This window comes from Carassius gibelio, chromosome B20, assembly GCF_023724105.1.
Source record: "Carassius gibelio isolate Cgi1373 ecotype wild population from Czech Republic chromosome B20, carGib1.2-hapl.c, whole genome shotgun sequence".
NCBI classification, from domain to species: domain Eukaryota; kingdom Metazoa; phylum Chordata; class Actinopteri; order Cypriniformes; family Cyprinidae; genus Carassius; species Carassius gibelio.
Genome location: NC_068415.1, coordinates 15,578,353 through 15,591,112, shown reverse-complemented (window position 1 = coordinate 15,591,112; position 12,760 = coordinate 15,578,353). Strand labels below are relative to the sequence as shown.

Sequence of the window (12,760 nt, the reverse complement as noted above, 5' to 3'; positions counted from 1 at the left end):
TTAAACTGCTTTTCTTTTTCTTTTTTGGTATCATATAAATAATCAAGGTAGCCTAAAGTTAATTACGTTTCATTGCCTGTGTTTGGCCAGAACATATTTCTAAAAGACTGATATAAGTAGCCTATTTTCTTTAAACGACTTAACAAGCATTATTTATTTGTTTATTTATTTATTTTATTATATATATATATATATATATATATATATATATATATATATATATATATATATATATATATATATAGGCCAATTGCAAAACATGAATAATCCAGCTGTAAAATGTAGAAAGCAACCACACAATGATCAGGATAGCTTACAGAGCACAGTGAGCAGATGTTGGGTCAGGAGGAGGAGGTGATTCAGGCGGGTGTGGTCAGTGACGCACGGACTCTCAAACAGGCTAAGTACGAGCGTCCAGAGTCAGACGGAGCAGAGCACACTTTAACATGTATCAAAACACTGGCCATTTCCCTATTACACAGGCTTTAACAGCGATCAAATCAAGCAATAAAATTCTTTTTGGGATTTGTTTTCAACTCAGAAATCAAGCCACACAGGGGACCATCTGTTGATCAGCTAAACATCGATTGCAACAGGTAGGTTCACTGTCTTGCATCTCCCGTTTGTAGTAATGCGGCTCCTTTTGTAGTAATTTTCGTCCTTTATCAATCGCATTGCAGTGTTTTATTCTGCGCGTGTGTTTTCTTACAGGATGCTTGCAGAATTCACTATAAAATGACGCAAGCGGGTTAATTAATGAAAGAATGCAGAATATTTTATTCACTCACTTTTAAGCGGCACTACGAGCCATGAGGATGAAAGTTTTAGCTCTCTGAGACCCAAGCGTTGAAACCGATATTTTTCTTCAATTTGAAACAAACCACTAAAATAGTGCTGATAATTAGCTATGTACTGTGTATCTATATTTTTCTATTTCACAGTTATTTTACTCAGCAATTTTATTTATTTATTTATTTTGAAAAAAATAAAACTACTCTCAGTGATCATTAAGTTGCAAAATGTAGTTGGCCTATATTTATTACAATTTAATAGAAAATAACAGCACAGAAATCTGCTAGAAATCATATAAAATAGTTTGGTTATGGTTCAATGAATGGGCCACTTTAATCTGTTTTACAGGTCAGCTGCTGTGTGTAGTTTTTAATTTGTGACGGAGATTCAAGTCTGTCTATTAGTACAGTAATACATATAGTTTAGATTTCGATAATACGATAATAGATAATAGTATCATGTACTGAAGAAATAAGGAATGCACAAAAATGACCTCCAACAGCATTTTGCACAGTGACTGTAGTCTAATAAATGTAGGTTATGTTATTGTAGATAAAGTGAGATTCTCGTCATTCTGCATAAAACATTCTTAAATATAACATATTGTGTTAACCATTAATGTATTTGGTAGATTATTTTATCCAAATTGCATTCAGTTTATTCAAGTCCTTGCATTCCCTGGGAATCAAACCTATGACCTGCTGTTGTTAAAGTTGACCAAACACACATAGTTTCTCCCAATCTCATGTTAATCTTGAGTATCTAAAGTAGTACTGCACCCTTCATATCTCCAAAAAAGCTTTAGTTTTATCATATTTATAAAATAAAAATTCAGCTTTCAGATTCTCTCCAGAAACAGCCGAGCTCCTGGAGGCGTGTTGTGGGCGGAGCTAAAGAGTGACAAGCACTTTGAATGCCAACAAAACAGACATTGGATGCAGTTTTACTTACTGTGTGCAGTAAACTGCAGTTCCCAGTTTATAGCTGGGGCCGCTCCATCTTTATAGTATCAAACGATTTGCAAATCTAGCATCGAACTGAGACTTGTTTATAAAACGTTCATCACAAATACACTTACGAAACTCCTTTGCTGCCCCAAAAAACAAACTGCATTCACTGTTTGCATAATGCTGGGTTATTCGGAAAGCTGAACAAAGTTATCTCTCCCTTTCAAAGAAAAACACACTTCTTTGGAGACAATCTTCCCGAGTGTGTCCTGTGTAGCGCTGCTGAATGAAGCTTGTTGATGGGCGCACTCTAGCTTTTTCTCTGGTTGATGTCTGTGCATGGGCGCGCTCTTCTGGGAGGAATGCCCATATAAGGAGTTCCACATTCATTATGTAATAAAGAGCAATGATAGGAAATTAGTTTTTCAGAAACTTGTAAGAAACCCAGAAGTGTGTATTTGGCACAAAAAATTCTGTTATACGTCAAAATCGTGTTTTGAAATTTTGGCCATGCTTAGCATGAGAATCCAACTCTTTAACAGTGTAAATAACTCTGAATGCATGAAACAGCATTAGACCTCTGCTGTATAAACTATAGTACTGCTTTTTAACATGCACTATAGTATTAGAAGGTTCATAGTCTGAAGTGTAAGCATCACGCTCAATGGTGATCTACTCTCTTGTTCCCACAACTCCTGCACAGGGCATGGTTTCCTTCTCTCCTTCTCTCCCTTATCCGTTTCCCGCAAGAGAAGGGAGTGAGAGGGGAGATCACACCACGGCCTTGGGCTTTTATTTTTGGTATGCACTGCTGGCCGGTGGCCGGGCACTCTTTTGCCTCAAGAGCATACATCATACAAGACTGTCAGGAGTGAGTTGATCCATGCAGTATTAGTCTGTCCTCTCTGTCTTCTGTTCTATCTTCGTCTATAGCCTCCTCTCAGAAGAATTATAGCAGTGAGAGGGGTTGAGGCTACTGGGCTTTTAATGGGAAGAATAGTTTCCCCGTTATCGAAATGGTGGGAAGTAAGTGGACTGTCCATAAAACATGGCCAATACTTGTATATAGATCATACGTGTAAAGACAAAATATCATGATGATACCAAAATTATTTTAATAAACATTCATTAACAAAATATGTAAAACAAATCATCCCAATGTGCATTAATGATAATAAAAATATAAAATAAACAAATCTATGTAAATATTTACTTATTTTTTTGCATAAATTAAATAGCAATGCATAGTTTTACATTTAAAAACATACATTGTACTTATTTTACGGTAAAATTATTATGAAATCATTATGTATTATGTAATGTTAAACATTTTACAGTTTTCATCATATGGACTACGGTAACTTGCATTTAACCAGTTAACCATTATTGTATAATTATATAGTCTTTTCTGTAAAAATGATATTTTTACAGTGTGTGCTGTGCAAAGAAGGATATAATTTGAAATCGTTATGTCACTAATTAAAACATTCTAAATGATAATAATTGCAACAACAACAACAAATAATATGTTAGGTTTTTTTTATAAAAATAGTACATGCAAATAATTATTTTACCATTTTATATGAAATAACATGCTTGAAGTTCACAACATAGCATCATACAGTACTTTTCTCTTTCTGTCATTTTGCAGGTACTTGTGTTCTGTGCGGGGTATGTTTTGGCCAGTTGCCTGTCTTCTCTAAAGCAAGGGTTCAAAAGTCCTCGGCTGACTCACCGTTGTCAGTCCGGAGAGACAGTGTGGCAAACTGCCTCTCGCAAGTACAGTCTACAACACTGTGCAGGTAAGATTCACTTTCAGACTTCTAAGAACTAACAGCACTGCAAAGGGCTGAAAGAAATACAAATGTGTCTTCATGTCTCGATTCATTTTTATGGATATTCTATGTAAGAGAAATGTAAAGGTTCCTGAGGCAGATCTTTAGGCCTTTTCGAATGCAACTTAGCTTCAGTTGTACGCAACAGGCTAAAAGTTGATCAAATTGACCTAAAATAGGCAGATATGCAAGACGCAGCTGATTTTCAGTGTCCACCAACTAATAGTTTCAATCAATTATCTGCTATTGAATTGTAGTGAGACCAGCTTTGAGAAGTCCTCTAGGGACATGGCATTAGCAATGTCGAGGCCATGGGTTCAGTTCAGAAATTAAAATCTATAATCAAATACAATGTAATTCACCCTAGATCAGTGGTTCCCAAACTTTTTTCAGCATGCACCCCTTTCTAGTGTTTGGCACCTGTCAAGCACCCCCAACACCTTACTCCGGTTAGATTTTACATTTTTAATTGCAATAACTAAATACAAATATTCACTGTAAATTAGAAAACATAATAATAATAAAAGATCACTTCCTTTTTTTGTGAGATGGATGGGGCTGCATGTTTGCACACAGATCATATACATTAAATATATATGATATATACATATAGGCTAAATATTTAATTTCTTTAAAGCCCGTTTTTAACCTGGATTCACAAAACATTCTTAAGAAGAAATTTCTTCTCAACTTCCATTTTCTTATTTTTTAATTTTGGAAAAAACTTAAGGATATGTTGTATTCCCAAAAAAATTCATCTTAAGAATATATTCTTATCTTTTCTTAAGATTGTTGAAGATAATCTTCTTAAATTTAGGACAGCCCCAGACTTGTCTTAAATCCAAATAATAATAATTATTTAATGAATTTATTGGGTTATTTGAAATTAATTGTTATATTTGAACATTACAGCAACAGCTAGGAGGACTAGAGATGTGCACAAGTTTTCTGAAGGGACAGCGATGACTGTTAATGTAAACATGATCGCTCATGATTAGCCTGTGTGTGACGCTGCTTTTTGCTGACTTCAAAACTCATTAGCAATTTTAGCTTATTAATACATCATCTTTGGCAATATTCGGTGCATATGAGTGCGCAGGATGCATTTGCTGTAGAAGCGTTCACTCAGATGAAAGTGCAAAAACACGACACAAAAATTAATGAAACATATTGCTGCAGCTTAAGACAGGCTATTTTAAAAGTAACTGTTCAAAAACAGGCCGCATTAAAAACATGAAGCTGAGCGCCATTCAAAGTCGCCACAAAAATATACAGTCTGGTGCGTGCTTATGATTATGATTATTAGGGTAATCTACAGGAGTGAGTTTAGCAGCAACATATATTTATTCAGATAACGGCTGTTAATTTCTTCTTAAGAAAAATGAAATTATATCAATTGTAATTTATACAGTAATGTAGTGTGTAATGTGAAATGTGAAATTTTATTTCTTAATAAAACCTTTGCATGTAAAGTTTACCTCAGTTAAATACATAAAAATAATAAAGAGCGATCTTTTTCCCCGCCATTACAAACATTCTCTTGCGCACCCCTGGTGGTCAGTCTGCGCACCACTAGGGGTGCACGCACCCCAGTTTGGGAACCACTGCCCTAGATGAAGCATTTGCCAAATGCACTTTAATGTAAATGTTGTGTATAATGTGTATACAGATCATTATGAACACATTTTATGCGTATGCGTTTTTTTGCTAAAGAATAAGATTAATTAGACAAATATATATTAAGTGGGGTTTGATTGAAATCATTGTAATTTTTTGTGATAATTTAGTCCTCCCAAATTGAATCTGGTCACCAAGCCTGCACTTTGGATGACTTGCCAGTAATTATTAACACAACGATACTTGTTTTTTCTTACAGTATTTTTCCAAAAGTAAATACTTTTAAGAATGCATTAAATTGACCAAAAGTCACAATACTGAAACTTATTGACAGTGTATTCACAAAAAATATTAAGCACTGTTAACAATAAGAAATGTTTCTTATCACCGACCAAATCAGTATATCAGAAAGATTTCTGGAGGATCTTGTTACACTAAACGCTTAACACTAGCTTTTCCATCACAGAAATAAATTACATTAACATAGATAATTAAGTAATTACATCAGAAATAATTAATTGTAAATTTATTTCATATTTTACAATATTGCTTTTTTAACTCTATATTTAAATAAAAATGCAGCCTTGCTTAGGATAAGAAAGCTATGAAAACTTTGACTTCAAACTTCTTACAGTTCTAGTCTGATTGGTAAATACTGCATTCTGACTCTGCTAAAATGCACAATATAGTCACGGATATGATATGAAAGGTTTGAGTATATGACTAAACAGTGGCAACATCTATGAGCCTATATCTTCTAATGCAGAAGTTTTCTGATGCTAAGGACCCCTAAATATAACTTTCTAAAATATTACACTTTTTGCATAAAAACTAGTTTACAAAAATAAGGATTATATACAGATATTGAAATGTACTGTTTTAAAAGTCTTGATCACCACAGTCTTTGACATTTTGACATGCGTTTGAAGTTGGAAATATTTTTCTAGACTTACTATATCATATTTGATCATTTATTTAAAAGTTGCTGGTAAGGTGCTTTTGTTTGCAAGCAGTTTGATCCTCTTAATGCATTTATTTCCAGTAGGGCATTTTATTTGTGATTATTTGAATGTGCTTTTCCTCAATAGAGTTGCTTATAACTTCTCTCTGGAAGAGATACAGAATGGATTTTTCCTGTTAATTTCCCACTGTGAATGAAAGGCTTCCTGTCGATTGTGCACTAGGCTGCATCAGGTTTCAGTATCGATGACTGAGGAGATCAACATGACTTACATCATCAGTTCCCTGTTGATGATGCGACAGCATTAAACTCCTCTGCCTTCACCATGTCTGTGTATCCCGAGGAAGACAGTCCTCTACTTCAGCTGCAGGAAGTGGACTCCAGCAGGGTGGGAGGTCATGTCCTCTCTCCTGCCTTTAACTCCTCTTCTTCATCTCTGTTGGTGGAGAGCCACCCCATCTGCATCCCATCACCTTACACAGACCTCGGCCATGACTTCACCACTCTGCCCTTCTACAGTCCCGCTCTGCTGGGTTACGGCGCATCGCCTCTGTCCGACTGCCAATCAGTGCGGCAGTCGTTAAGCCCCTCCCTCTTTTGGCCACCTCATAACCACGTTTCCTCAATTGCATTGCATCAGCAACAGACTCGATTACAACAAAGCCATCCAACTGGTGGGAGTTGGACAGAACTTACACCACATGATCACAGCGAAGAGGAAAACTGGTATGTGGAAACTCAATTGTGTTTTATTTCAGACAATTACTAAATACTGGCTCAGATGCATGTGTCTGCTTTCCTCTATAGCAAACCTCTGGTGAAGAGGGCTGCAGCTGCAGAGGAGACTCCTGTCTCTTTGAGAGGTAAAGCTGACATGCACTACTGCGCTGTCTGTAGCGATTATGCCTCTGGGTATCATTATGGCGTGTGGTCATGTGAAGGATGCAAAGCCTTCTTCAAGAGAAGTATACAAGGTATTGTTCTCTGAAATTACTCCTGTGCTTTGTTGCGTGCTTATTATTAGGGATGCACTGAAATTGATCATTCGATAATCATTTTCATGTTATGACCTATAATCAATAAATGGCTAATCTTAAAATTCAATTAGTCTAAATGAATACATAATAAAACACTAAAAGCAATTTTTTAAATATTAAGTGTGCATTTTGTTGATGATGGGTAATCGAAATGTAAAAATAGGGAAATTAGCATGCCAATGTTATACACAATAACATTATCAGTTTGGGTAAATAATAATGACATACTTTCCATTCCTACTCTAAAATGTAAGATTAAAGGTTGAAATCTCCTACTAACATTGATCAAATTTTCAGCATTCAAAATGTGACTGAGAGCCATGGGTCAAGATGTCATCATAAATTTGCATTTGAGATTTTTACATTGAACTTCAATAAGTGATTGGATGTTGAATCAACAGTCTTGTCTTCCTTGCATGTATTTCACCATTATCAGCCATCTTTACAGTGTATAAAGATGCCTTGACAGCCACATTATCCTTCAGAAATGGTCATTTTACTCTGGAATAATTGATTCTAATGATTCTAAACTATTATTTTCTTCATTGTTCCGGACAGTGAATGTTGTGGATAGCTGTGCTAATTTAATGGCTCTGTAAGGCCAGTCTGTGAAACAGTTCATATACATAGTAACAGACTTGTTTGCCTGCAAATGATCAGTGGATAATAAGGAACATCTGATTCATTTTCTCAGGACACAATGACTACATCTGCCCTGCCACCAACCAGTGCACCATCGACAAGAACCGCCGCAAAAGCTGCCAGGCCTGCCGTCTGCGAAAATGTTATGAAGTTGGAATGATGAAATGTGGTGGGATTCTTTCGTTTTCCATTACCTCCCTATCAACACCCTTTCTACACCCACACAGTTACCAAATACTTCATCTGAGATTACTGCGGAATTTTGTCCAAAGCCATGGACTTTGGATTTTATGTCCCAATAAATGTCCCAATTAACGAGCTATCATGCCGTGAAATTTTGACATGCGTCAGCATTTTAATGATAATGTCACACAGCCCTGATTATTTATAGATGCTGGATAAAGTCTGCACCAAAACATCCCAGATAAATGACTCATCATACAAAAGTTGCAAGATTTCACATATTAATAATTCACATGTATTTTAGCAAGACGGTCTTGCATGTTGTCTTTTGAGCTGTGTGGGATCTTGGATGGCTTGTTCCTCCAAAAAAACAGTCTGTGTTGCTGTGGAGACTGTTACCATCTATCCTCATCCGGTCTTGTAATAGTTGTTTTAGGGCAGTATACTTTCACAGCTTTGCTTCAAGGTTAGAAGAGAAAGTGATATACTCTCATATCATTGGTTGATATGGTTGCTTTGAGCTCTGTATTAAATGTCATATCAAATACACAGTTTTGTAAACAAGCTTTGCTTTCTGTTCAAACTAATTTTGGTTTGGCTCTTTGTCCAACACATTCACATGAATGAATGTATTATTAATAATGAATTTGAGTATAATCCTGTAAACCCGCATGGAGAAGGATGAAGTGAATTGTGCAGTTACATGGATTTTTTTCCACAGGGTTACGCCGAGATCGTGGCAGCTACCAACAAAGAGGAGCACAGCAGAAGCGATTGGCGCGATTCTCTGGCAGGATGAGAACATGTGGCCCAAGATCCCAAGAAATCAAAAGTGTCCCACGTCCCCTCGGTGGAATTAAGGTGGCTAGCATAGCGTTGAGCCCTGAGGAACTAATCGCTCGAATCATGGATGCAGAGCCACCCGAGATTTACCTCATGAATGACGTGAAGAAGCCGTTCACTGAGGCCAACGTCATGATGTCACTGACCAACCTGGCTGACAAAGAGCTCGTTCACATGATCAGCTGGGCCAAGAAGATCCCAGGTGAATGTATAACCAGATTCATAAGAAGAAAACATTCAGTTATAACAATAGCTCTGTGTGTTACTTAATAACTGTGAATCCATATGGACAAGAGCTTGTCAGTCATATCGTCCATTTGTAGACCAAACCCACAAAGCTGATTCACTATGGATTCCCCCTGGAATTTCTCATGGGTTTTTAGAATAGCATTTTTTCGATTTATGAGTACAGTAAGGAATGGTGTTTACTGTACATAACTTGAAGAGAATTTCTCATCTTCTGAATTAAGGATTAATTTACAATTATTACACAACATCAATCAAAACTCACTATTCTAAAAAGCACATTAGAAATTCCTGAGGGAATACAGGTGCATCTCAAAAAAAATTAATATAATGGAAAAGGTCTTTATTTTTTGTAATTTCATTCAAAAAGGAAAACTTTCTTGAACTAGGTTCATTGCACACAAACTGAAATATATCAAGAGTTTTTTGTTTTAATTCGGATGTTGATGACTTACAGCTTAGGAAAATAAAAAATTCAGTATCTCAAAACATTTGAATATTTTCTCAAAGATCACTCAAAAAAAAAAAAAAGATTTACAAAACACAAATGTTCAAGATATCCAAAGCAGGAGATCTTGCACTTGCACAAGTCTTGATCTTGCACAAGTAATTATGCACTCAATACTTGGTTGGAGCTCTTTTTGTATGAATTACTGCTTCAATGCGGCGTGGCATGAAGGCGATTAGCCTGTGGATTTGCTGAGGCATGATTGAAGCCCAGGCCTTAAGCTCCTCTGTATTGTTTGTCAGATGTTACTTATCTTCCTCTTCACAATACCCCATAGATTTTCTGTGAGGTTCAGGTCAGGTATGTTGGCTGGCAAATCAAGCACAGTAACATAATGGTCATCGAACCACTTGGAAGTGGTTTTGGCACTGTGGGCAGGTGCTAAAGTCCTGCTGCAAAATGAAATCAGCATCTTCATAAAGCTCATCAGCAGAGTGAAGCATAAAGTGCTCCAAAATCTCCTGGTGGATGGCTGCATTGACATTGCACTTGATAAAACACAATGGACCAACACCAGCAGACGTCACAGCACCCAAATCATCACAGACTTCAGAAACTTCACACTGGACGTCAGGCAGGTTCTGGTTCAGGAGTGGCTTGGTTCTAGGAATGTGACAGCTGTAGCCCTTTCCTGAAGACGTCTGAGCTTGCTGACTCCGGCTTCAGTCCACTCCTTGTGAAGCTCTCCCAAGTTCTTTAATCGGCTTTTCTTGACAATCTTCCCAAGGCTGTGATCATCCCTGTTGCTTGTGCACTTTTTTCTACCACACTTTTTCCTTCCAGTCAACTTTCTATGAATATATTTTTTGATACAACAGCCAGCCCTTTCAGCTGTGACCTTCTGTGGCTTACCCTCCTTCTGGAGGGTGTTGATGATTGTCTTCTGGACAGCTGTCCAGTCAGTAGTCTTTCCCATAATTGTGGTTGCATGTTTTAAACTAGCCTAAGAGTATTTATAGTATTTATACTCAAAATTAATCAAAATAATCAAGCTCAAAATTAAATATTTACATTTCAAAAATTCATTAATTTTCCTAAAGCTGTCAGTCGTAACCATCAGAATTTAAACAAAAAAACTCGTGAAATATTTCAGTTTGTATGCAATGAATCTAAAATATATGACAGTTTTCTTTTATTAAATTACTAAAAATAAAGACCTTTTCAATTGTATACTAAATGTTTTAAATGCACCTATATGTGGCCAATTATGCTAATTCACTTTATAGTTCTGTAAAAAATATCTTAATATTGATCTTTTGTTGCAATGGAATAAATAGATGTAATATTTAACTTAATGTTTAACACACACATGCACACACATGTATGCAGCATATGATTTACCATTTAGCAGCCTGAAATCTGCAATGAAACAACCGTATAGGCCTTTTCCTCTAAATTTATTTTAATGTATTTGATGTTTTCTGTTTTCTTGGCTAATTTATCATTCTAATTAATACTTGGATTTTGAGATGGAAGAGGCTTTTATTAGTGAATCATCCTGTTCTGATTCTGAACATGAACAGTTTGTTTATTCTGAGAATATGAGCAAACTTTCCATCAGACCCTTCTTTTCAAGTTATTTTAGATCCCCAGGGATGAGCGTCTTGTACAAAACAGTTTTCGGATGTGTATGGAGTTAATAGCAAGCGCTCATTTCTCACTGCAGGTTTTGTGGAGCTCAGTCTTTTTGACCAGGTCCATTTGTTGGAGTGCTGCTGGTTAGAGGTCCTGATGCTGGGACTGATGTGGCGGTCCGTTAATCACCCTGGAAAGCTCATCTTCTCCCCAGACCTCAGTCTCAGCAGGTAACTAGTGTCAGTTAATTGCATTTATCCTTCCCATTGCCTAATTTATGAACAGGCACATCCATCTCTCTGTGGTTTGAATATTTTTTGTTTGTTAGTTTGTTCGGTGTGCCAGTATTGTATAAGAGACCGGCGATTTAAGTCACTGATCACATGCTAGTAACATTCTGAGGCTTTAGTTAACCCTCTTGTCACTTCAAGGTTGAAAGCCATTAAGCCATGCTTATTTAAAATAAACATGCCAACCATACTGCAGTTTTAAAATATTCTTGTTTTTATAATGTAATATAAAATTATAACGTGGCTTCTAACACTGCAAAAGCTTGGTATAATGAACTATGTATTCATAACAGTTGTGTTTGTGTAGAATATAGCATAATATCTTAGGAATACAGCTGTGAAACCAAATCAGCAGTTTGGCCAGATGTGTACAGCTCTGTGTGGTGGGAATAAGAGAGCTGTGGGAAGACAGGAAGTGATTCTGCCATGGCTTGTGTTTTATCAGACCCCTTCTACTCCGCTGCTCTTTGTACCGTCTAACATGCTGTGTACCAGTGTTGTAATGTGAGAAAATGAATGGGCCAGGGTTACAGATGCTCCAGACTGCTTTATGCTGGGCTACACTTCCATTCCAGTCATGGGTGGGCTGTAAATATGCTCACCATCTGATATGCTGCCAGACATTTACTCTATTTTCATTGGCTGCATTTCGGATAAGGCATTCATAGCCAACTGGATCCCTGAGTTTAACTGTGTGCTGCTTGTCAACATCAAAAAAAGTGCCAAAAAAGAAAACTGAACATGCCTGCTCTCTAACAACAGCTAACACTAATGACTCTCCGTATTATTCAACAAATTCCCCAAAATAATACTTACAGTAATGAAGTACAATGGCGTTTGGCTTGTGACTAAGTCTTGTTCAAAGCTAATTGGAAGTAACCTTATCTTTGTTCCATCAAGTTTTAGTGCCGTTTCCAGTCTCATTCACGCCTGTAGCACCTCTCAGCGTCTAAGAGAGGAGAAGTACTCTGATTTTCAGTCAAACTTTTATATAGACTTCACCATTCGTATTTTCAGTAGGTGCCAGATTTGAGAGTGAGGCCTGGTCCTGGGTTTCTGATGGTGTGATGCTGATTTGCGAGAGTGTTAAATGTCTTTGTGTTTGTCAGGGACGAAGGCAGCTGTGTGCAGGGGTTTGTGGAGATCTTTGATATGCTGCTGGCAGCCACGTCCAGGTTCAGAGAACTGAAGTTACAGAGAGAGGAGTATGTGTGTCTCAAAGCCATGATCCTGCTCAACTCCAGTGAGTGTTCTTCTCATTAAAAGTTTGATGAAATGTGCGTA

General features: G+C 36.8%; 1 protein-coding gene across 3 annotated transcripts in view; it reads left to right on the top strand.

Annotated features, from left to right (window-relative positions):
• Positions 1-392: 392 nt before the first annotated feature.
• LOC127983692 (estrogen receptor beta-1-like) overlaps positions 393-12,760 on the top strand; it is a 17,458-nt gene continuing 5,090 nt past the window's right edge. Inside the window, exons 1-8 of one of the 3 annotated variants that reach the window (XM_052585915.1) lie at positions 393-596; positions 3,391-3,541; positions 6,376-6,878; positions 6,960-7,126; positions 7,884-8,000; positions 8,736-9,059; positions 11,278-11,416; positions 12,586-12,719. In XM_052585915.1, coding sequence (XP_052441875.1) covers positions 6,478-6,878; positions 6,960-7,126; positions 7,884-8,000; positions 8,736-9,059; positions 11,278-11,416; positions 12,586-12,719 — 1,282 coding nt within the window. In that variant the 5' untranslated portion in view covers positions 393-596; positions 3,391-3,541; positions 6,376-6,477. Of the gene's footprint in view, positions 597-3,390; positions 3,542-6,279; positions 6,879-6,959; positions 7,127-7,883; positions 8,001-8,735; positions 9,060-11,277; positions 11,417-12,585; positions 12,720-12,760 lie in introns of all 3 variants that reach the window. The other 2 variants (XM_052585917.1, XM_052585916.1) reach the window with 2 other exon arrangements.